General features: G+C 42.8%; 2 protein-coding genes across 2 annotated transcripts in view; one reads left to right on the top strand and one right to left on the bottom strand.

The window, feature by feature from the left end:
- The window catches only part of TBC1D31 (TBC1 domain family member 31), a 578,066-nt gene extending 558,596 nt beyond the window's left edge, over nt 1-19,470 (bottom strand). The window contains exon 1 of the mRNA XM_069220688.1: nt 18,629-19,470. Coding sequence (XP_069076789.1) covers nt 18,629-18,705 — 77 coding nt within the window. The 5' untranslated portion in view covers nt 18,706-19,470. The remainder of the gene's footprint in view (nt 1-18,628) is intronic.
- A 53-nt stretch (nt 19,471-19,523) lies between these two features.
- Nucleotides 19,524-26,798, top strand: part of DERL1 (derlin 1) — a 50,977-nt gene continuing 43,702 nt past the window's right edge. The window contains exon 1 of the mRNA XM_069220689.1: nt 19,524-19,796. Within this exon, the coding sequence (XP_069076790.1) occupies nt 19,644-19,796 (153 nt within the window). The 5' untranslated portion in view covers nt 19,524-19,643. The remainder of the gene's footprint in view (nt 19,797-26,798) is intronic.

Here is a 26,798-nt window from a genome sequence, read left to right as displayed (position 1 = left end):
TACACCTTAGAGAGATACAAGAAAGTGCTCCAGAGCATGAGAAACAGTTGTGGGAAGCCAGAGGATGCCATATAGACAAGACAGATTTAATATACAGACATATCAACAGGAAAGCCTGTCATGCCCCAACCATTGTTACTGACAGCTCTAAACCAGTTACATCTTCCTTCACATAATGCCAGAGATAACATGGCCCTCCAAATATGTCAGGATTGGTTTGTCCCTAACCTACATGAGATGATTACAATGTACATACACACCTGTACGGTGTGTCAGCAGTATTCACCAAGTCCTACAGTTAAGGTACTAGCTTCCGCAATACCCCGACCACAAGGACCGTTTAAGGAATTGCACATTGATATGACTGACAGATTTAATAATTATCGCTACCTCATAGTTGTAGTCTGCCCCTTCTCAAGGTGGATCGAAGCAGGACCTTGTGTCCACTGTGATGCCAAATCTGCTGCTAGTTTTTTGATCTGTGAGGTAATACGCTGGTGGGGCGGTCCGGAAGGGATCAGATCCGACAATGGCACTCACTTTGACAATAATATCTTCCCATCTCACCACATTGTTGGGAATAATGCACAAACTGTCCTCAGCTTATCACCCCAAAGCAATGGTATTGTGGAGCGCCTTAATCACCTCATCAAGAATAAAATAAGTAAACTATGTGTGACATTAAAAAAGACATGGCTATACTGCCTCCCAATGGCACTGTTGGCCTTGAGAAAAACCCCAGGATCAGATCACCCTCTGACTCCTCATCAACTCATGAGAGGCAGAACAATGAACACATTTGTGCCATTAACTAGGCATAAGGTGGAGACAGAGTTCACCTGAAGTTGTACAAACTGAAATGACTGTATATTTGTTTGAGTTAACAAAGACTGCAAAGTTCTTCTCTAACCAGGTTACACGTACAGCGGACAAGTGCGCTCATAAACCTTCTGTAGATGACCAACAGACTCCACTGCCATTGGGAACATTAGTTTACATTCAAAATTTTGGACGCAAGTAGAAAAGTGACCGATTTAATGGACCTTTCCCTGTGACTGAAAGCAAGATAACAGAGGTGAAAGTTCAAAGCCACAAACCATGGATCCATCTGACGGATATCCGCCTAGCCCCGCTGATGTCATCCATCCCTTCGCACACCAAGCAGGAAAAAGAAGGGGAGAACAGGAGGAGCAACTTGAATAAAGTCTCTCACTGATGTTCCTATGACAGACAATACTTCTTTTTAGTTATGTATTTCTTGTTTATTTTCCTTCTCCGTGCACTAATACTGCTATTCTTAGCCCTAGTGCATTTTTATTTCTTTTATACCACATCAACTATTACACGAATGTGCAGAACTGTTGATAATGATACTGACTATCATCCTCCCCATACTGCGTTATTTGAGAATATGTGGTATCAGCACACACATTGCATAGGCACAGCCACACCCAACACCAGCTGTTATGTATGATCCCTCATCCCCAATGATGCTGTAGTAGACAGACTACATCTCCCTAAAGAGGTATCCCCAAATATTAGACACTGTCTCCTGCGCCTCTTTTATGTAGAATAAAAGCACAGCTACAACCAACTCATGTTAGTCCTGTAACTGCATGAGTTAATATAACTAGATTTGACACCACCCCTGAAGTTCTACAAATCCTGACAGGAAAACCAAAAGATAATGGAAGACATATCAAGAATGAAGAAGGCAGGGCAAAAGGGAGCTCACACAGAGTGGGGGAAAAAAGGGTATTACACCAAGGCATTTTTGGAAGGTGTTACCAATCATCTGAATGTAGTAACTATTTAGCTAACTCCCTACCCCTTGATTGCATGAGCAGACCAGGTCTTAGCATTACAGGATCAGTATTTGCCCATGACAAATGGCACACTAGAGTCAATATCCTTATGGAATGGTACCAAGACAAATGGTCACCTAAAATTTGATAAGATAATAGGCTAGGGTCAAGAAATATGGGATGCAAACATACAGAGTTATACATGGACAGGAATTACCACGCACCCTGGAATAGCAATGAAATTAACACCGTTTTCTCTTCAAGGCTCGAAAAATCTACTCGACCACTCACTATGGCGAGTTTTATTTTATGAGGTCGAGGTATTTTTAGATTCTACTCGACCCTTCTGGCGAGTGGACAAAGAACAGGTGTTCTGTTCAGTCAGAAACAGAATTAGCAATTAAGATGCCTTTAATTCTTATTCTTATTCTTGTCACATGTGCTCTGTGTTTAGAGACAGAGATCAAAAGTCAGTTTTCTTCTTGCAATGCAAATACTTTTCCTTGTGATTGCAAAGTTCCAGGATTTTGTAAGGAGAACTGTCTGCCTATGTGAAACAAATGGCTTTTGGTATGAGGTTTTATCTAACACAGAACATTTATATAACTAAGTCAACTTTACAAACATTTCAAAAATATAATTCAGTAGCTGTGAAAGACCATTTTTTCTACTTGTGTGTGATGAAAAAAATATTTTTATAAAATGAAAAAAAGTCAGAACACTTTACTTGGTGATGTGCAAATGATATATGTTTTCTGAAACCCAATTTTCACATATTAGTGTAATACACTACATAGTTTTATCAGAAAAGCTGCAAGTTAGTGGGAAAGTTTTTGGACATTTCTTGGAAAGTTACTGTTGGTATAGGACAGTGCTCTACCACATCATGCTTTAGTAATATATTTATTAAAAGTGAGTGTTTAAACATAAACTGAGAAACACTCCTGCCACGATGGCAAAGCTATTAGTAAATTAAAAGGCAAGTCATGTATACCCTATATGTGGGCTAAATTTATCATACACGGAGCAAACATTTAGTGTATCTGAACAAAAGAGGATTTTTTAATTATTTTTTTAAAGCAGTGTTAGACCTGACAGCCTTAGGGTGGTCACCCCTAACTTTTTGCCTGCCTCTCTCCACTTTTGAGATACTGTTTTGCTGTTTTTTAGACTCTGCGCACTTTACCACTGCTAACCAGTGCTAAAGTGCATATGCTCTCTCCCTTTAAACATGGTAACATTGGATCACACCCAATTGGGCTATTTAATTTACTTCTAAGTCCCCACTGTACTATATGTGCCTAGGGCCTGTAGATTAAAAGCTACTAGTGGGCCTGCAGCACTGATTGTGTTAGAATCCATTTTGAATTGATTCGTTTCTTGTAACACGTGTAAGTTTGAGCTTTTTCCTCTCTGAACGCACTGTCTATCACATATGTTATCTTATGTATATTTGTTTAAGTAAATTAAGCCTGGTTCCACACCATAGGCTTGCAGCTGGTTTCTTTCCCTAACTGGGGCACGTTACTCATTATAATCATGTGTTCAAAATAACTAACTGACCTCGGCTGTTGTATTTTGGGGAGGGAAAGGCTGATATCTATACCTTTGAACCACGCAATCCTTTGAAGGGTCTCAAGAATGTGGGGAGTCAGGCAGCTGCAGAAGGGAGTCGAGGACAAAAGCTGGGAATGGAACCGGTGTGTGGAAAACTGATTAACTCCTTAAAATATCTGTATGACGTATATCATTATTTACACACTTTATGAATCCTTTGATGTATGAGTATAAATATCACTGTTAAACGCTTCATGCCAGCACACTTTACTTCGGGTCTGGGATGCCAGTGGTAAACCTGTCCTCTTTGCTGCAGCAAAAATAAACAGACTTTTGGTCATTGATTTTTCACTCTGGCTCTCCGTGTCAAAAACTCCTTTGTAAATGCATTTGTAAGTATCTGCAAATATGTGCATTTGACAATTTGGCGCCCGAACAGGGACCTTCCAGTGGATATCTTCAGTAGCTCTGTCACGAGACGTGCTGCCAGTGGGGGGACGCCGTTCCGGAGGTGTAGATTCCAGGGGCCCCTGCACAAAGACTTAGTTTCAAAAGCATCTGCATCTTATCCACCGGGCAGGCCTCTCCCCGCTTTCTCATGATGTCCCAGCGAAGTCCCTGAAACATCGGTTTTTATCTTGACTGATTAGTCTGACACGGGCGGCCGGAGAGAAATCCAGGAAAAAGCAGATAGTCAGGTAAGACTGTTCCTCGCTGGCTATTTGTCTGCTTTAACTTGCATTTGAGAGAATAATTGTTTTTGGATAACTTATCACTTTTGGGAATGATTAGTTCTTGGTAAATTTGCATTTGTACAAGGTACCCTTTGACAATTTGTATTACACGTATTTTTGTTTGAATAATTTGCCCAGGCCTGGAGCAATTTGTAAGTTGGTAAATATTTGAAAAAGGGTTTCTTTGGTGCACGTTTGAAAAAGGGTTTCTTTGGTGCATATTTGAAAAAGGGTTTCTTTGGTGCATGTTGCATTTTGAAATTTAAAAGGTAAGATATGGGAAATAAAAAATGTTGGCAAGGGCTATGTCTTTGTTTTCGCCGAAATCATGTGCCACGTTTAGATAAAAAGCAACCGATCCCAAAAGAAGGAACACCGGGGTGGGACATGTTAAAGGATTATGGTTTAGAGAATAATTTGTATAATAGTATATGGCGCAGATATACTAGACATTGTCCTGACCTCCAGTGGCCAGAGGATGGGTCTTTTGATTTAAAGAAACTAACCTACCTACAGGAATGTTTGTTTCATACAAAGGCTAGACAACATATGTTTGAGGTATACAGAAAATGGGAAATGGAGGCCAACAAAAGAAAGATTAAGTCAGATAAACTGTTAGAGAAGGAAAAACGGAGAACCATCATGCAGAAAGCCGCCCTGTACCACCATTCCCAAACCCAGAAAAGAATTGAGTCTGAAGATAGAGTCCATAGGGCCCAGGTGGAGGGAAGTTATGTATCAAAGCCAACAGAACCCAAACATGCATTAGAGGAAGATGAGGTATTGCTACAGCTATTAGACAATAGCCCTACTGCACCTCCACCTTACACACCCCCTGCAGTAGCCCAACCTATCATGGGGGCACAGCAACAGCAGCAAGGGCAAGGGCACAATTTGGGAAATCCAGGTGCACCACTACAGCAGCATGTGCCACAGCAACCACAGCCTCTAGCAATCAAGTCACAGCCTCAAGCCCAAGCCACCCCAAAAGCCCAAGTCCTAATCCCTCCGCCACCTGCCCCACCACTACAAGCCAGCACCGCAAGGTTACCAATAATGTCCCCTGCCCCTAATACCCCAAATGGACAACGCCGACGGTGTACAGCCACTCACTCACTTTCACCCATATGAAGCACACCTATGAAGTCGATTTCGTCCCCTAGTACCCGCTCCACTATTGGGGAGGGGGAAAAACAGGTTATCAAGAATCAGTCAGAGAACTGGATGGCACATCCTATTTACACCCACACCGATATTATGGACACAATATAACAGATGTCACATTTTGGACAGCAATTAGCACTACAGTACATGATTGAAAAATTGGAGAGGGATTGGAATTCTTGTATTACAGATTCTACCCCTCTCCCTTATGAACAAGAATTACGCCAATTATGGCGGGACAGTGAGGCTTGTATGCTTGATAGTAACAGCATAAATGAGGGAGTACGCATTTGTGTTATAGCCAGAGAAGATGTTCTCAATACATATGACAAGGGGTACCCAATGAGGGAAGTACACCCTGATATTCCCACTGCAGCTGCAGTTGCAGCAGCAGCTGCCGCCAGACAACCAGCTCCCGTGCCGGTGGCCCAATTTGTCCATATCCCATGAAAAAGGGAGGAGGTAATGGCTATAAAAAAAAGACTTGCCAGACCCTCGAAAGAATCCAGCTGGATTCTATCGGGACCTTAGAATTGCTATTTCCACAACCACCATGACACTCAAAGACATTGACTATTTTTTTGGTGTTTTATTGGGTCCTGAAGTTTGGCATAAAATTTGAAGAGTAGATGATGCACCTACTTTGGGAAATACATGGGGGGGTTTAGAAGCACGGGAAGCACAAAGGGCACCAGGATCCCTGCCGCATCAGGATATTTTAAATTTACCTAACCGGATATTGACTAAGTTAGAAAGTGTTATACCTCTTCAGACTGTGGATTGGGGAAAACTTGCCACTTATAAACAGAAAATAGGTGAAGATGTCCCAGATTATTTTACTAGAATTGAACAAGCTTTCATAGATTTTAGCGGTCAAGACCTCGCCACCGTAACAGGTGTCACACTATTTGTAGAACGCTTTGTTAATGGCCTTCTACCTGAAATATCACAAAAATTAAAAGCAACAGAGAGTTTGTGGATGACGAAGGGACAGGCAGAGATTTTACAGATGGCACAATACTATGAGAGCAGGTACAAGGAAGAATTAGAAAAGAATGAGAAGTCAGTAAAGGAATTGAAGAAAAAGGTACTATTACAGCAGGCATATCCCCAGCGGGATACAACCCCTCAGCCAAGGGGTGGCCCACCAAGGGGACGGGGAAGGGGTCGAGGCCGAGGTGCATCTGCACCACCCCAAGTCCGCCGATTGAATATCAACCAATGTGCCTACTGTAAGCAAGATGGACATTGGCGTGATACTTGCCCATTACTGGAAGGAAGACAAAGTATGTCACTTAATAGAGGGAACGCGGCAGGTAGTGCACGAGGAAGAGGTAGGACTGATCAGAATTCGCAGAATGAGAACCAGGTCCCGCGTAACACTAATATTTTTGACAATGCATTTGAACGACAATATTATGCTGATGATTCCTTTTCTGAATCCTACAATTATTAGGACAGCCACAGACGGGGCCAGGGGCGAGTAAGTATTCCTGTAGATCAGAATGGTCCCTACATTGATGTAATAATCGAAGGAGAGGGCCATAAGTTTCTTCTAGATACTGGTGCCACCAGAACATCTATTGCACATTCTGCAGTCCCCGGGGCTCCCCTGTCTGGGCTTCATACCACATCAATTGGGATTTCTGGGATCCCCGTGGTGAGCCCCATCTCAACACCTATGAGAGTAACTGTAGGCCCATTTACAGTACACACGCCACTCTCTTTAACATCAGGTTGCAATGAAAACTTGTTTGCATTAGATTTGTTAAAGAAATTAAATGCAGTTATTCACTGTTCAATGGATGGTGTCTATGTAACTATGGATAGTGTTTCCCCTACTCGGTGCATGTTCTCACAGGAATACGACTTACCCCCAGAGCTAAAGGAAATAGACCCTCGCTTATGGGCCAAAGGCAAAAATGATGTAGGCATTATGGATATCGACCCTATTGTAATAAAAATCAAACCAGGTGCCCGGTTACCTTGTGTTCCGCAATACAAATTACCTAAATCAAGCGAAAAAGGGCTCAAGGCAGTCATATCTGATCTTGTGCATGCAGGTGTCATAAAGAAAATAGTGAGCAGCCCATGTAACAGTCCAATCCTTCCTGTTGTAAAGAAACAAAATGATGCTAATAGATTAGATGGTGAGCAATCAGTTACTGATAACACAGTATATCGATTAGTTATTGATCTCCGAGAAATAAATAAAATAGTAATTCCCCAGTTTCCCGTGGTCCCAGACATGAATAGTCTTTTCACCATGATTCCACCCTCTGCGTGTTTTTTCACCGTAATCGATCTGAAGAACGCGTTCTTTAGCATTCCAATTGCCGAAGAATCTCAATATTTGTTTAGCTTCGCGATTTTTGGTAGATCATTCGCGATGACAAGAATTCCTCAAGGGTTTGTGGAGTCCCCGAGTGTATATAGTCAATGTCTTAAACGTCAACTAGACCAATTCAATCCACCTTCAGGCTCTGCACTGTTGCAGTACATTGATGATATTTTAATTGCCTCAGATTCCATGACACAATGTAAGACTGATACTGTTGCATTATTACATCATTTAGCACCCCTGGGCCATAAGGTGTCCCTCCCAAAATTGCAGTATTGTAGAGAGGAGGTCACCTATCTAGGACACCTCCTCTCTAAGGAGGGAAGGAGATGACATCCAGACAGAATTAAACTGGTTCATACAATGACTGCACCACGCACCCCTTCTGAAGTCCGAGCATTTTTGGGATTGACATCCTTTTGCAGACAGTGGATTCCAAATGTTTCACTTATAGCAAAACCATTGACTGCTCTGACACTTTCAGATGTGCCCTCTCCTGTACCTTGGACTGACAGATGTGAGGAGGCTTTTCAGGAATTAAAAAAGGTGATGTGCTCTGCTCCTGTATTGGGTAATCTGGATTACAGCAAACCATTTGTTTTATTTGTGCATGAAAAGCATGGCTGTACATTGTCTGTTTTGACACAGGATCAAGGTGGGAGACAACGCCCTTGTGCATATTTCTCTTCCACCTTGGACACTGTGGCGCAAGCTTTGCCTACTTGTCTTAGAGGAGTGGCTTCTGCAGCAGCTGCGGTGAAACAAAGTGAAGGGTTTGTTGGTGGCAATCCGCTCACTGTGATGGTTCCTCATGCAGTTGATATTTTGTTAAACAAGACACAGACGCAGCACCTCACCAGTGCGCGTTTAACGGGTTACAAATTAACACTGTTCAGTCCAAATATTACTTTGAAGCGGTGCAATGTCTTGAACCCAGCTACGTTACTACCCCTCCCTCAGGACAATGTGGAATTTGATCATAATTGCATTTTTGCCACTGAGGAAGAAACCAAGGGACGGGTAGACTTAACAGACACTCCCCTATCTGACCCACAGGGAGAGCTGTTTGTAGATGGGTCTTGCTTCAAGTTACCAGATGGTACAACCACTGCAGCCTATGCCGTCACCACATTAAAAACAGTGGTTGAATCTCATACAATCACGCAAAATTCGGCACAGGCTGCAGAATTAATTGCCCTCACCAGAGCTTGTGCAATAAGTGAACATCTTAGTGTTAATATCTACACTGATAGCCAATATGCGTTTGGAGTAGCTCATAATTTTGGGCGACTCTGGGCGAATAGAGGCTTTATCACGTCACATGGCACTACCATTCAGCATGGCAACTTGATTGTGACACTTTTGAATGCTCTCAGCCTGCCCCGTCAGGTCGCAATCATTAAGTGTAGTGCCTATAAAAAAATTACTGATGATATAGGACGAGGAAATGCTTTTGCAGATGCTACAGCGAAAGCAACAGCACGAGCACCATTTGACAATGCATACGTTGAGAGTAGCATCACGGGAGAGCCCCAGAACGAAGTATTAGAAAATACCATGCAGTGTGTGAGATATTTTCAAGCAGAAGCAACAGCAGAGGAAAGGGAACAGTGGGAGAAGAACGGTAGACTAGACAGTGAGGGTTGTTACACAGATGACACAGACAGAAGAAGATGGATGTTACCTAATTGTTATGTACACGCTATGGTTACTATGGCCCACAGTCCTGCACACATCAGTGCCCAAGGCATCAAGACAACTTTGGACCACGTTTGGAGTAATCCTCTGATATCCAAAGCTGCTAATAACCTGGTTAAAAGTTGTATGGTGTGTGCAGTACACAATGCAGGAAAAGGGACCCCTACGCCCCCTGGCCATTTTGCCACTCCTGACCTCCCCTTTGAAGCTATACAGATGGATTTTATCCACATGGAACCATATAACAAACTGAAATACGTGTTAGTGGTAGTATGCATGTTTTCAAAATGGATAGAGGCCTACCCATTAAAAGACAATGGTGCCCTCTCTACCGCCAAAATATTACTAAAAGAATATTTTCCTAGATACGCATTGCCAAGATTAGTCTGGAGTGACAATGGCAGTCATTTTGCTAATGAGGTAATGGAGAAGGTCTGTACCGCCCTTAACATCAAACATCGATTTCATGCTGCAAATCACCCACAATCAGCGGGCCTTGTAGAAAGGTATAATTACACCTTGAAGAGCAAAATAGCTAAGATTTGTGCGGAGACCAACTTAAAATGGCCAGATGCTTTGCCCCTAGCATTAATGTCCATCAGGATGACTGCCAGTAGCAAGTCACGATTATCCCCCTATGAAGTTGTCATGGGGAGGCCAGCCAATATCTGGGGGGTACCACGACCAAAGAAGCTTTCTGAAGTGCAATATCCTTTGCTTGTAGATTACTGTAAACAATTGACTAAAGATTTGCGTTTGATCCACCAACAGGTCAAGGCCAGCCTACCGACTCCTCTTGAAGGCCCTGGTCACCCTTTTAAGCCAGGGGATTGGCTTATGACAAAGAACTTTCAAAGAACCAACAGTCTTCAGCCCAGGTGGCGGGGGCCAGCCGAGGTACTGCTTGCAACACAGACAGCGGTGAAAGTGGAAGGAAGGAAAAAATGGATACATGCTAGCCATTGTAAGCGTGCACCAATTCCACTACAATATACTCCAACAGCAGAATTACCGTTGTCTCCTGATTACAGAGAAGTAGGAAGACAGGAAACACCTCAACAGGTTTCAAGTGCTTCCACTTCTGCTCCTGAGGTGACACAGCAGCCCAGTGACGAAGGGTTGCTGTTTGAAGATCAACAAACTCATCGATACAATCTGTGTCCTCGCCCACCCAAATGAACAGAATTCTGAAGGTGCGTAAGGTGGTGACCCCTACGAAAAGCTACATTTACATCACCCTGATAGCTCCTAGCTTGGAACTGCAAACTGAGGTCTTTTCTGAATGGCCAAGGAATCCTTTGCTCAGCAGAATACGGCACGCTTGCCTTCATAAAATACAGTTCCCCGCTTTCACCGCCACTGGCATTTCCGATGCCATTGATGTACCAGCATTAAAACGAGCTATCCTCACTGTTGTTACGCACACTTTGGGCGACGAGGTTGTAAATGACTGTGATGACTTAATTTTCAGCATGAACATGAACACGGGTGACTAGCCTGTGCAACTACACCAGAACATTGGTCAGAACAACTGTCTCAACGAGAACACAAGCATAGTGGGATGCAGCTTGTGCAACGCTATTATCTGTGCTAAGAGCATTGGGTAAATGGAGTTAACAGTTCTATGACTGGCGAGAAAAACCAAGTACCAGTTCTACGGAAGCGGCCAGTCATTAGGGTTGGTGCGGTTTGTAGTCCCAGCGGTAAAGAAGGTACCTTTTTCTGTTTAATACCCAAGCACATCACTGATCTGGTTGAAATTGCTGGCCTCCGCCCTCATTTTGCTGAGACACTGAACGAAACGGACGAACTATACTGAAGACGAACTTCGAAGTATCGCGACTTACTCACTGGGAGTTGAGACTCACCAGGAGTTAAAACTCGACAAGGAAAAGACAAGGGACCTAGGATCAAGCCAACATCTATTGTCCAGTATTTGAAAAACTTGTTCATGGAACAAATCAGTGCAGCCTAACTGCTAGAGTGGGAAGCACGCCGGTGCTGAACCCTAGTGGGTGGTGAACATTGAAGGAAAACTCACTTATCTGTATCTATACGTATATGATTATTAGTATAGTGATATCAATATTTTGCATTTGCATATTTGGTAATTGTGTGGGTATATTTTTGAACACACATAGGCGGTTGAGACGAGTAAAACGGCACCATAGAAAGGTTGTAGGACCAAGGAGGAGAGCAGAATAAAATTATGAAAATATATCCATTTGGCAGGACAAATATCCCTCTAGAGAATAGAGAAGAGTGGCCTTATAACTATTTCTACAAAACAACAATGAAGTACCTAGTGACCCTCATGTTAATATGTATAATGTCCAGTGGTGTTGCATTATTGTTGCAAAATCCTACCTTACATCCATTGATAAAGGTTCATGGAAAGTTAGCTGAGACATTAAGTCTCACTGACTGCTGGATTTGCTGGCACTTGTCTAGACACCCTGAGGACCCTATAGGCCTTTATGAAGTACCAGTATCACCAAGCGAATATGAAAGAGGGGAAGTGTGTCTTGTACCAAATACCACTTGGAGATGTGACCAACAAGAATATCAATGGTACCCTAGGTGTGTGGTGCTCCCTAATACCCAGGCAGAATACAAGCTCTCCCCGATGCCTGGAGAGAATGCCACACTTAAAATGTTTCCCATATGTTTTGGTACCTATTTTTACGGGCAAAACCCAGAGGCAAAATACATGGGAAAGATCCCTCCTGAACAATGTGTTTACACTTTGTTATTTGATATCAAAACAGGGAATTGGGATCTTGAAGGAGAGGAGAAAATAGACAGAAATTGGACTGCATTAATTAATGGGACTCAGCAAAATTACACTGTAAATTATTGGAACCTGACTGTGGGAGAAAATGAGATTCTGGTAGATCCAGAAGGATTGTTATATGATCCCTCCAGAGAACAAGATAGAAATGGGAAAAATTCACCTGTAATATTATCCCGGGTTTTCCTTGGCCCCCTCTGGACGGCTAGATGTTCATATGTTGCACCCTGGGCAAATGTATCATTGCTAAATACAATTTGGGAGGATTACAAGTATTGCAATAGTTCTGAGCATGACACCCCGGAGGGTGTGGGTTTGCCCCGAATAAAATACAGTATTATAAATTCACAAATCCAGGGAGGCATGTACTTCGTATGTGGAAGAACTGCATATAAAGTACTCCCTCTAAACTGGGAAGGGATATGTTCACTGGCATATTTGGCACCCAACATTACTGTGATATCAAATATATCATCTTCCCAGCCCCTTAAAATGGGGAGTTTTGCACATAGGTACAAACGGGGGACACCCATATTGGAGGAGCGAAAGAACTGGGTATTTCAAGTACTACATGTTCTTATTCCAGGATTTGGAATTTTCGACTCACAACTGGCAATGATGAATATGTCAGCTGAATTAGCCATTGCATTTAATGCCACCAGGGAGGCCATAGGAAGTGTACAGATAGAGATAAACTCTGCAGCCCAATTGGCGATACAAAATCGGCTTGCCCTAGACTTGATTACGGTACAACAAGGAGGAGTATGTGTTTTAATCCAACATCAGTACCAGCAAAAGTGCTGCTATTTTGTCAACAAGTCATCAGAGATAGAATTGGATATTGGGAAAATAAAAGAAGCAGTACAGGTATTTGAAAAGGGGGGCCAATATGAAGGAGGCAATTTGAGTTTATCATGGTTATGGTCTTGGTTTGGGGGGTGGGGCTGGTTGTTTAAAGACATACTTTTTATAATAATAGCTATTATATTAAGTTGTTTGTTAGTACAGTGCTTACCTGCTTTCTGTTCCTGTTTAAAATTGTGTAAACTTCCGCCAGTGAAAATACTAGAAACCAATCGAGCTATGATGCAGAGAGAAGAGATAAATTCCCTAATGGCTATTGATCCCACTATTCTCACTACAGATACTGGTTGCTCATACCCATCGGTTGTTTATGTCCCCATGAATGTAAATTTCAAGGAAGTAGGAGTAAAATTCAACATATATGAGGAAATTTAGAACTATTCAAAACGTTGATTATGTTCAGGGAGAAAAAAACTCAAAAAGGGTCGATTGTTAGAATCCATTTTGAATTGATTTGTTTCTTGTAACACGTGTAAGTTTGAGCTTTTTCCTCTCTGAACGCACTGTCTATCACATATGTTATCTTATGTATATTTGTTTAAGTAAAATAAGCCTGGTTCCACACCATAGGCTTGCAGCTGGTTTCTTTCCCTAACTGGGGCACGTTACTCATTATAATCATGTGTTCAAAATAACTAACTGACCTCGGCTGTTGTATTTTGGGGAGGGAAAGGCTGATATCTATACCTTTGAACCACGCAATCCTTTGAAGGGTCTCAAGAATGTGGGGAGTCAGGCAGCTGCAGAAGGGAGTCGAGGACAAAAGCTGGGAATGGAACCGGTGTGTGGAAAACTGATTAACTCCTTAAAATATCTGTATGACGTATATCATTATTTACACACTTTATGTATCCTTTGATGTATGAGTATAAATATCACTGTTAAACGCTTCATGCCAGCACACTTTACTTCGGGCCTGGGATGCCAGTGGTAAACCTGTCCTCTTTGCTGCAGCAAAAATAAACAGACTTTTGGTCATTGATTTTTCACTCCGGCTCTCCGTGTCAAAAACTCCTTTGTAAATGCATTTGTAAGTATCTGCAAATATGTGCATTTGACAATTGGGCCACCCACTTTGGTAGCCCCTTAACCTTGTCTCAGGCCTGCCATTGCAAGGCCTGTGTGTGCAGTTTCACTGCCAATTCGACTTGGCATTTAAAAGTACTTGCCAAACCTAAAACTGCCCTTTTTCTACACATAAGTCATCCCTAAGGTGTGCCCTAGGTAACCCCTAGGGCAGGGTGATGTGTAGGTAAAAGGCAGGACATGTACCTGTGTAGTTTACATGTCCTGGTAGTGTAAAACTCCTAAATTCGTTTTTACACTACTGTGAGGCTTGCTCCCTTCATAGGCTAACATTGGGGCTGCCCTCATACGTTGTTTGAGTGGTAGCTGCTTATCTGAAACGAGTAGGAAGGTCATATTTAGAATGGCCAGAATGGTAATACAAAATCCTTCTGAGTGGTGAAGTTGGATTTAATATTACTATTTTAGAAATACCACTTTTTGAAAGTGAGCATTTCTCTGCACTTAAATCTTTCTGTGCCTTACAAGCCACATCTGGATGGTTTTAGTTGACAGCTCCTTGTGCATTCACTCAGACACACCCCAAACACAGGATACTCAGCCTCACTTACATACATCTGCATTTTGAATGGGGTTTCCTGGGCTGGGAGGGTGGAGAGCCTGCTCTCACACAAAGGACTGCCACACCCCCTACTGGGACCCTGGCAGACAGGATTGAACTGAAAGGGGACCTGGTGCACTTCTAAGCCACTTTTTGAAGTCTCCCCCATTTCAAAGACATATTTGGGTATAATAACAGGGCCTCTGCCCTACCACCTCAGACACTTCCTGGAGAAGAAACCTGAACCAGAACCTGCACCCTGACAAGAAGAACTGCCTGGCTGCCTAAAGGACTCACCTGACTGCTTGCTGAAGAGGACTGCTGCCTTGCTGTTGCCCTGTTGTCTTGCTGCTCTCTTGCCTTGCTGCAGAAGTGCTCTCCAAGGGCTTGGATAGAGCTTGCCTCCTGTTCCCTGAAGTCTCAGGACCAAAAAGACTTCTCTCCTGAAGCTGAAATCCCCGTGCAGCTAAAAATCAACACACCGCCTGCCAAGAACGATGCACAGCCTGCTCGCGTTGAAAATTTCACCGCACGCCGAGTCCGGAGCGACGCAGCCCGACCTCGCAACAGAAGATCGACGCAGCACCAGCAACGCGACCGTAACTTCAACACACAGCCCTACTGGATTGACGCAAGCCGATTCAGAACGACGACACCCGACTTCCTGAGAGGAATCGACGCAGAGCCTGCCGTGCGGAAGAAAACTCCCCTCATCGTCTACCGGAATTGACGCAGCCGCTGTGACTTCACTCCGCAAGCCCAGGATTCCACGCATGGTCCCCGGGGCATCTGAAAACCCTGCAACCCGAAGAGGATCCAAGTCTGCGTGCCGGAAATCAACGCAACATCTTCCCTACGTGGAAAATAAAGACGCAAGTCTGTGTGCGGAGGGGCTAATCCGACGCACACTCACCGTTTTCCACGCATCTCCTCCTCTGCGGTCCCTTGCGAGGATTTTTCAACGCAAACCAGGTACTTTGCCCTGCAAGAGACACTTGTTGTTTCTAGGAGAACTTAAGACACTTTTTTTTATTGCTTTTACAGTAATATTTTAACTCTAAAGACACTTGATATCACTTCCAGTGATAACCCTATGTTTGCTTATTACATCTTTAATTGTTTTGACCTGCATTTATCCAGATAAATATTATATATTTTTCTAAACACTGTGTGGTGTATTTTTGTGGTGTTATATTGTGGTATTGTATGATTTATTGCACAAATACTTTACACATTACCTTCTAAGTTAAGCCTGACTGCTCAGTGCCAAGCTTCCAGAGGGTGGGCACAGGATAATTTGGATTGTGTGTGACTTTCCCTGACTAGAGTGAGGGTGCTTGTTTGGACAGGGAGTAACCTGACTGCCAACCAAAGACCTCATTTCTAACAAGCAGAAATGCTGAACTCACATATTTGAAGGTGCACTCATATGTGAGAACGAAGAAAAGGGTGACTGTGCAATACAATATTTGCCTAGAATCACATAATTTGAGACCCATTCCTGGATCAAGTACATTACAGTTAGGTTGAGTAGATTATTCAAGTTACTCGTCCTGCAGGTCTAGTAACATTTTTATAATTTTTCGAGGCCTGCTGATCACTAGCAAGTAAGGATTTTTTAATGGCACTGGAATGAACAAATGAAATGGCTTTAGGCCCACAGAAGTAAGTATACTAAAAGTATTTAAGAGGCTGTACGCTTACGTTCGACCTAAAAAAAAAAAAAACTTCCGGTGAAGAAGGCGATGCACCTAAAAATCTAACTCTATTCTGAAGATTTGTTGGGTAGAGATACCCATTAGTGTGTGTCGATGATATAATAGGAAGAAAGTATCCCTCCCCAAGAAAATATTTTCTCTTTCCCTTCCCATGGGATAGCTTGCTGATCTCCCCACTTAGTTTTCTTGTATAAAAATACAACATAATAATTTATGAGCCAATTACACTTTCATGTATGAAAGCTATAGTTACTTATTGACACATAAATGCCCAGAATTACACTGAAATGAGCTCCACCTGTTAGGTGCCACCTGTTCCGACAATTTGTGCTATCTTGCTTGGCTCAGGTAACTTGCACAAAGATAGTGCGTAGGGGTTCAAATTTATTATTAACAATATGAATATTAGTGACTGGCTGGAGGGTGGCAGAGTTGGCCCATATTTTTCATGGAAACCCTGCTCGGCTTGAGCTAAATCCTCATGGACATTCTGGGACGATGCAAGTTTGAAAAACAACAAATATTTGTGAGACAATGTGATTTCCTTTTAGGAAAATTATGATTACTTATTTGGATGTAACTGCATAAGTTTACATTTTGGTCTGTGTGGCCAATCTCTTGAGATCTATTGGGTCAAATTTGTCATGGCTCAGATATTTAACATACAGGTCAGGTAGAGGGATACACCATTTAGTAGGCTCAATATGAATATTAGTGAGCCAAGTTGATCTTAATGAGAGGAAGAGCGGTTTCTTATTTGTCTAACACTACAGTAATGCTGGCTGGGGATGGCCCATTTTGTGATAGAAACCTTGCTTGGGTCAGGCTAAATCATCATGAACCTTGAAGAGGGATGTGATGTGTTTGAAAAAAGAAACAAATATTTGTGAGTCCACGTCGTTCTTCAATAGGAAACGTAGGACTGCATATTCATAGGTAACGTCAAAGGAATGGATTAAGGTATAGGTGACCAATTTGGTGCCATCTGTTCTGACAAATTTTCCTAGGCTCAGACATTTCACATTCAGGTCAAGGTTAGGAATCCTCCATTTATTATGATCACTGGGAATACTGGTGAGCCAAGTGGATCTTCTGAGAGAATGAATGATTACTTTTTTGTCTAAACTTAATATGAATATGTTGGCGGGAGGAGGCACAGTTGGCACACATTTGGAGGGGAAACGTTACCTGGCCCAGACTAAATCCTCATGGACCGTGTAGGAGGATGAGATGTGTTTGGAAAAACAAATATTTGGGAGGTAATTTTATTTTCCTTTAGGATAAGTATGAATACTTAGTCATACATAACTGTATATGAATACACAGAAGAGAGAGACACCAGTTTGGTGTCACCTCTTATAACACATTTTTAACTGCTCAGTTTGCATATGGGTAGCGTAGAGGGGTACTCCATTTATTAAGATCCATATAAATCTTCGAGGGGAGCACAAATGACCCATATTTTAAAGGAAAACTTGCTTGGCTCGGGGTACACCTTAAAATACTTTATACGAGTATGTACTCTGTTTACAAAAACATAGTTATAGTATGAAAATGCGAAGTCTGATTAAATGGAGTTGTAGAATGATTTAAGGTTCAGTAAACTGGTTAATATTTTATATAAAATGGTACCTGTGAATAAGACCCTAGCCGCATACGATGCTAATCTCAACCAGTGAACAAGATACGAACCTCCAGCTGCAAATGAGATGCTGGCCGAAAGAAAGGCTAACTCCAGCAGCATCATGCCTCTTCTGAGGCCAATTAAAAACTCCAGGATTCTCAATACCAGTGTAAGCCTCACAGCTGATGCTTATGAACTGGTCTGATTTTCTGTGTAGGTAGGCAGCTTCCACTGATGCTGTCTGAGCTTCAACTGTGGTATGCATGAAAAAATAATCTTGTACTACTGGCGCATTGCCGAAGAAATCCAGCACGTATTTTTTGGATACTATTACCAACAGTCCTAGTCATTTCGTTACAAAATAGGGATGTTTAAGTACCTAGAATCCAAAGAGACGATCGATTCGGATAATCATCATCTGGCAAACTGGAGACCGCCTGATACCTATGTTACAACCCTATTGTGAACTAAATTGTGTTAAAAAAAATCATTAGCAGAAGCGAATAACTTTTGGCTTGGTCAATACCTGTTTAAGCATGCTGTTGGTACTAAGGATCTACCTTCAACTGGAAGAAAAGAAAACATGACACCAGCATGGTTAATTCTAGATGAGGCTGCAACAAACGAAAGAGTGCTAAGAACTCTCAGTACTTTACAGCTACCCCTTTCCAAGTCTTTCGTGTAGCGCTCTAGCCAAGTACTTACCCTGCGGTGGACGTAGGGGTGGGCTTCCTATGCCAGATCTTTCCACTCTCCTTGCATGCTATGTCTGTGCTCTGCATCTTGACGAGCTAGGGGTCCCGAGTGCTCACTTTCTCCCCCTCAGGTAAGGGAGCTGCGCAGAAATTCAAATTTCTCTGTCCCAGCTGCACTCGCGAAGCCCGTAAGAAAAGGTCGGTGGTTCCAGAAACAGACTAAAGTCTCTGTAAATGCTAGGAAGAGGAGCGCAAAAGAAGTGGCGGTACGGCGATCCAGCAGGTCAATGCCTTAGGCTCCAGGTGCGGGTTCACGCAGACAGCGTGCCTGCCGCACGCAAAGCTGACAGTTGGACGGTAACCAGGAAGAGTGGCTTGGTTGCTATGGGATAGAAATGCATGCTGGGAAGTACGATGTTTGTAAATAAAGTTTGGAGGGAAAAACCAAGCGTGTGGTTTGTGGACATTCCCTGCTCAGCTAACCCTGTTTTGCACCTCCAAATAAACATGTCAAAATCCCTACTGTACGGTGTGCATGCCAGGCATTTTATGCAATTTCCTACAAAAAACGCTACTTTGGCATTTACGATTTGAAGCATTCATCCCATATTTACTAATTTATTATGAACACGTTGAGGTTCCACGCTGGAACTCCATCAGCCCATACGCGGCTTCTGAGTTTCTCATAAAGGAGGCAGTGCAGTAGTCGTGAGCGTCTTTCTTATGAAGCCGCTCTGAAGTCATAAAACCGACAGGAGACTATATATCAGAAGCGATTCAACAACTCGAGGAAAATACACGCTCCGCCCATCAGCGGTCAGGCCAGGCAAACAAGGAAGTTCCTGGATCCATAACCCGGAAATGGCGTGAGGCTGTCGAATTCTGAGTGGACACGTCAGGGGAGCGCTGCGCATGCGCGCTGTGCCCGCTGGCGCTGGAGTGGGTAGCGTCGTGTGGATGTCCTGGAGAAGAAGCCGCTCCTTCGCTGCTGAGGAGCTGTAGCGGTGTCTGCCCCGGTCGCCGTCATGTCTGACATCGGGGATTGGTTCCGCAGCATCCCCCTGCTGACTCGATACTGGTTCGCCGCTTCGATCGCAGTGCCGCTTTTTGGAAAACTGGGTTTGATCAGCCCTGCCTGGCTGGTGCTATGGCCCGACGCCTTCCTGCATCGCTTCCACGTGAGTGCGCATCAGAAGCTGCTGTCAGCCGTATGACAGCTGGTCGGTGTCGTTTATGCCTTCTTAGAGACCTAGCTTTGAATACTGCGCCCCCCTCCTCAACTTGTTTGGCCAGACAGTTTCCCTGTTACATGGACACTGCCTTCCTCCGTACGTCTCTTGAGACTTACTTCTCAGCCCTACTTTCCACTCTGTCCCTCGCTCTGTCTGCGAATTAGACTTAGCGTACAAAAAGCCACGTTTGAAGCCTCTGTATTTTCTGAAGTAACTGCTGAACGTTGCTAGTGAAGTGCGTGTGGCTCGAGAAGCAAACGCTGACTTTCACTTCCCTTAAGACATTTTCTATTTCAACTAGCCCCTGTGTATGGGAATTATGCAGAACGCGTAACTGTGAGGAAAAAAACTCAAATGACATGAAATAGGAAAGCCCTGCAATTGAGATTTACACAAGACTACAATTGAGTGAAACAAAACGGTGTGACTTAATTCCTTAACCCAATTATTCATTTATCATAGGTTTGTATAAAACACTGCAAACCACTTTTGGCTAGCCTTCGAGCACATATGGCACATACAGAGCAGGAAACAGGCTGTAAGATTAGCTGGAAGACGCATAGAGTGGCAGCTGGCCAATTGTGTTTTTTTGTATTACGGACGGGGGGGCAAAAATTAATTTGGGGACTGTAGGCACATGCAGGTAAATAAGAACAAGAGAATAATATAATAGTGTCTAAATATAGTGTATGTATAAAACCTCTGCACAGTGTGTTTGGTAGTACAGGGACAGACATCCATATCTTTCATATGCAGATGCTTCAGTGTAAATAAAACCTGGCGTGTTGGTCCAAGACATCTCTAAACAAAATGATCGAGACCCACAGGGTGTAGAAAAAACCGATATTGAATCCTGCATTCTTACCAGGTTCAAGATCCTTCGTGTTTAACTTTGCTTTGAATTCTTCCTGTCTATAGAGGATCATGCAGATCTGTTAACTAAGAACAAAGGTGTGTGTGTGTGTGTATATATATATATATATATCTCCACCGTTTGACTACCCACAAACGCTTCTGTCTGAAATGTTTTGGAATGCAGCAAAAAACGCAGAATGGTGTGGAAGGGCTGGCAGTGGGCTCATCCTTCTAGGAATTACATAAGCCTGGTCGTCAGGAGATATCACTGCTCCCCACCGCACTTCTGAGCTACGTGATGTTTCATGCATAGGTGGTGTTTATTAAACCGTCTAAATAGCAGTTTGGTTAACAGGTTCATCCGGACTTTAACACTACTGATATAGGGACGTAAAATGGTAAATGTCCTGGAAAGTAAATGGAGGAATGAACGAAAGTGAAGGCTGATGAGTAGTATTTATAATTGGTTCTTAACATTTTTTACTGCTGTGGAGCCCCACTGAATCATTACTGGAATGCGGGCACATCCGATGAGTCATCATTGTAACCTAGGAACCCCCGGCCTAAGCAATTTCTTTGATTTGAACCCCAAACAATACACAACAGTATAAAAATACGTATATATCAAACAGATGCTCAGATTTGAAGTGTTTGGTTTCATTCGCAAACAAAATAGTACATTTTCAAATTTTCAGTTTTGTTTCTTTATGTGTACCCACTTTATTTATTTTAATACTCAATTATTACCACCCAGAGGTCCTCGGACCCCAGATAAAAAAAAACAAAAACACTGGTCTAGATCAGTGGTTCCCAACCTTTTGACTTCTGTGGACCCCCACTTTATCCTTACTGAAACCCGGGGACCCCCACTGAACCATTATTGGAATCCGGGGACCCCCTACTGAGTCATTACTGAAAGCTAGGGACCTAATCTGTTAATATTATTTAATTTTCTAAGCAGTCGCGGACCCCCTGAGGAGGTTTCGCGGACCCCCAGGGGTCCCCGGACCACAGGTTGGGAACCACTGGTCTAGATGGTTACAAGAAGGGAATGAAAACTAACATCGTATTAACTGTGAAGCTGTCGCCCGAAGCCACTGATTAAAAGTTTAGGCGCACAGTACATTATGAAAATAAGACTTGATGATAAACTGATGGCTGATGTAAACACCTGATGCTGATAAAGGAAAGCAAGAGAATTTCTTTTGGTTTTATCTTTAGGTATTCACAGTTTTCCACAGTGCCTATATTTAGGCAGTATTGTTTAAGAAATAAAGGTAATTTTCTTCTTGCAAGAAAACTGGACAGCAGTAGGAAAACTGATCTGTTTCTTTTCCTGTATTTTAAGCTCAAGAATACCAGTGTTCCAATTCTCTGCTCCCAAGTTAGTACTTTGACTAAATGTAGATTTGTAAGATACTTAATAAGTCATGGATGAGTTGCTTGTAAATAGCGCATCATTTCTGAAGAAAACGTGCTGAGTATTTATGAGAAAACACATATTTGCTTAACTGCCGTGAAAACCTGATTAGTCTTGACTGTTGTGCTATTTGAACAGAGTATCTTTTAATGTTTACCTTGGTTAAATTCAATTTGATCTCTACTTGAATGGTAATATAATAATCGCATCCCATTTATATCAAATGCAGCACAAAGGAAAATGCAATGTGCATATCAGTGAGTTACATAACTGGGAACAGCGCTATAGTCAGAGTTCTCCTTTCTTTAAATATTATTGTGTTTCTGTCGTTTCTAAATTTATATCATACACACCAGGATATCTACACCAGAAGAAAACATTTGCATGAGATTGCGAATGGCCCTTTTGTTTAACAAGGGCAGTGTGTCCTCTGTATTTAGAATAGTGATAGCAGAATACCATTTCTTGTATGATTAGGGTAGGGGTCTGTATATTATGAGGAATAAACATCCTCCAAATCTGTAGAAGGGATATGGCAAATAACCATAGATTCCGTGTCTCTCTCTACGGTTATTCCATTAGCAGTATCATGCATCTTCATGTTCTAGAGGTCTAATGACTCGGAATGTGCTAGGTATGTACATTTGGTGCTAATGGTTCTTATACACTGTAAATAATGAAGATATCAGTGGTGGAGCACCACAGTACTTTACCTACATTTTTATAGACTTAGCCCACGCCAAGAAAACCTCAGATATATCATAACCATTTTTCTTTGGTATAATCAAGACGTCTACGAGCTACGTTTGATGCTGTGGTCGAATACACACCCAATTAGCCTTTGCTTATCTTTAGGCTTTTCTCTCAAGTTATAGCGTTTTTTATAGTGTCCCTTGATATTCCAAAATTATTTTTGTCTAATTCAGATAATTTATCCACTGCCACATTTTTTTAGTTAAAGTTTAATTTCACGTGCACCACAAAGCTTTCCCAGTCAGTTTAATGTGAAGGATCTATTTTACTTCTTGTAAATCCAAGCTGCAGGCTTAATTTACAGGTGCATGTCCTGTGTTGGTTTCAACCGATTTCCGTGCTGCTTTTTTTCTACACTCTTGAGTTGTTGGGGGTCCCAGAGATGATGAAGAATTAGTTGTCTTACAAGTTAGTTATTAGGTAAAGATTCTAAAACTGGGGCCGAGGTAGAACTCAGTTTGTAAACATCGAAGTGTAGGGGCTCGGTCAGGTGTGGATATATAGCATCATGTTTGAGGAGAAGGTGTCAGGATCTTCTTCATTGGATGCTGGTCTGTAGTCAGATAATAAATATACTGTGAGAGGTAGGTGTCAAATGTCAGTATGCGCCTTGTTTTGTAGTTTCTTGGAACTTCTCTTTCCTATTTGGAATTTATTGGTGTTTCAAATTTGTAGGACAAAATTAGTATAAAATGTTTACTAAATATCGGCTTTCGACCAGCCCTAGTGTTATAATGTGTCATTCATATTTTTCTTCCACACAGTAAAGGCATACTGCAAAGGGCAATAGATCATCTCACTTCAGCCATTGGTTAATTTCATTGTAAGTGATGGTATTCTCCCTTTCACAAGGAACAAACACATTTACACACAAAGTACTCCCCTTCCATGCTAACGTCTGCTATGACCATGTGAGATTTTTTTTCTTGGGTCAAAATACTTTTCATTTTAGCCCGTTTTTTAAATTTTAGATTAAAGACAAAGCTTTGGAAAAATCGTGGCACAACAAAATAAGCATTGACAAAGCCAAAAGGCTGTCACTCAATGCCACACTTATCAGCCTAGCCAAAGCTTGTTTCATAGTTGTCACCACAAATGATTAACAGTTTGGGCTTCTTGTTGGGATATGTTAAAAAAACAATAATAATCCTACGTGGGTTTTAACAGCCCCAGCTTCATGCCCACTGATCATCCAAAGCCCTGCAGTTAGACATTCTGTTTGGAAATTCGTGTTGCAAATAGGGTAAGTGATTTTACACGGGACCCGTCACTCAAAATAATGGTGATTGGCTCTTGATTTGTGTTCAGGGTAATTTTATACTTTCTTTTAATTAGTCGAATTTTTCAAGGTTATTCGATATGTGCTAAAACAATGCTGCATTATGGTTGTTAAGTTATTGCTCCTGCCTGAGGCAAGTACTCTTTATTCCAGTTTTTTCAAGCATGCACAAACTGTTGATATGCAGCCAGTTAACGGCCTTGCTGCTGCTTAGGTCGTAAGTTCTTGGCACATTTTACCTGTTAAAGTTAACGTGTGAGATCTCATAAAAATAAAACACCAATCAATTAAAAAATAAATGCTGCCAACTGACGAATCAATGATCCGTATAAATGAGGGCTGAAAACAATCAAGTAGTGATGGATGGAGAGGAAAAGAAATCAAAGTATATATGTACCACTTAATTTTCTTTGCCAGCACAGAATCCTGTCCAACTATAAAAACAAACACAAAATAACTAGAAACTGGACGAGATTACTTCATCCGTCCTAATCGAGAAAAAAATGTGATTATAGCTGTGCAGGCAGAGGATGGCAGTGAGCTTAGAGACCCGGAACTTATAGCGGCCAGATCCTGTGAATATTATAGGTCTCTATATGCCTCCAGGGTTGCTCCATATCAGGAGGCGTTGTTGGACTGTCTTACACACATTGCTATGCAGCGGCTGACAGATGCAGATAGGGAATCCCTTATGGCTCCTTTGACCCTGGAGGAAATGGACGGAGCGCTAGGGGAATGGCGGAGGGTAGGGCCCCGGGCCCCAATGGACTAATCGTGTGCTTTTACAAAGCCTATAAAAGCTTGTTGCTTCCGCACCTAAAAGAGGTCTACGAGGAGATGGTGGAAGGGGGGGGCTTATACCCCCATCGATGTGGGAAGCGATGTTGATTACATTGCTTAAGACAGGTAAGCCCCCAGAGCAGTGCTCGTCCTACCGTCCGCTGTCGCTACTAAATGTAGATGTTAAAATCTATGCTAAGATTTTGGCGGATCGCTTGGCCAGCGTGATGCCAAGGATGGTTCGGCCGGAGCAATCAGGGGTTTGTTCTGGGCCGCAACCTAACTATGAACCTCCGCACGTTGTTTGGGACAATACAGAATATCAACCCAGTGCTAAGGGGAGTGGCAGTCTTTTTAAATGCCGAAAAGGCGTTTGATTCGGTGGAGTGGTGCTTCATGAGGGCAGTCTTACAACGATTCAGTGTGGGAGAATTTTTTTTGCGCCTAGTATCCACATTATATGGGGGACCCATCAGCCAGACTCTGCATCAATGGGGTAGTGACAGATGCTTTTCAAATCGCTAGAGGCACTAGACAGGGGTGTCCGCTGTCTCCCCTGTTGTATGTGCTGGCGGCGGAGCCCCTGGCGTGTTCCTTGAGGAAGTACCATGGGCATCGCGGCCTTCGCTTTCAGAATTATACCCTTGTGCTCCCGACCTATGTGGACGACATATTATTGTACATCAAGGACCTGCTCCTGTCCTTCAGGAGATTACGAGATACAGTACATTTTCTGGGTTAGGGGCAACTGGAGCAAATCTATTATGTTCCCCCTGACATCGGTAACAGTACAGGTAGATGTGGAATTCCCTCTCAATTGGGAGGTAGGGTCGGTGAGATACTTGGGTATTAGTCCATAAGGATCCTAAGATAGTTGTGGTTGATAATTTTGACGCTGCACTCAGGACTCTTAACAGTTGATGTAGAGAGATGGATCAGACTCCCATTGTCCTTGATGGGATGCATAGCTCTTATGAAAATGGTGGTGCTCCCTCAATTTTTTTTTTGTTCCTTTTTCACATGTTGCTGCCGAAGGCTTATTTTACGGCTCTAAGAATGTTGCTCATCAGATTGACCTCGGCAGGTAAGCAGCCGCGAGTGAAATGGCACACTTTGACTCTTCCCTACGAGCTGGGGGGTCTTGGAGCTCCGGATTTGGAGACCTATGGTATGGTTGCACATGCTGCGGTGGCGCATGCCTGGTTCCATGGAGCTAGAGACACTCCGTTTTTAAAAATACAGCGGGAATTGGCCTCCCCGGTCCTATTACATAGCAGAATATTCCATACCCTGAATAGGCGCTATAGAGAGTTTGCGTCTCTGAACTCTGTTACACAAGCCTGGCACAGGCTGCTGCACAGACAGGGACTAGCCCTGCTGTATTCTCCACATGTGCCATTGGAATGGAGCACTTGGTTTGAGCTATGGTATGACAAAAAATTAATACAGCTATGAGCACTCTGGGTATCAGCACCATGGGGGAACTGTTCGCCGAGGGCATCATAAAAAAATGGGATTCGATAGAGGGACAAGCTCCAGAGCCAACTGCGTTGCTTCGGTATCAGTACTATGGGGTGAGGCATGCTATGGCTACACTCTTGGGTGAAGATATTCAGGAGCCCCCAGGTGTACAAGCTCTTTCCGCGGTGGTAACAAATAATCAACCCTGGCGACTAGTCTCCTGTTTATATGCACACATACAGAAGACATGCATTCATGGTCTGACGAAAGCAAGGCTGGAGTGACGAAGAGAGCTGGAGTTGCAGATAACAGACGATCAGTGGCGCTATTGCTGCTCTCTGACTCGTACGATTTCCTTGAATGGCAGGCATCATCTGATACACTCTAAGTACTTAAACAG

The sequence above is a fragment of the Pleurodeles waltl genome, chromosome 2_2 (assembly GCF_031143425.1).
Source record: "Pleurodeles waltl isolate 20211129_DDA chromosome 2_2, aPleWal1.hap1.20221129, whole genome shotgun sequence".
NCBI lineage: Eukaryota > Metazoa > Chordata > Amphibia > Caudata > Salamandridae > Pleurodeles > Pleurodeles waltl.
The sequence above is the reverse complement of the archived record's forward strand: the minus strand, read 5'-3'. Positions and strand labels throughout refer to the sequence as shown.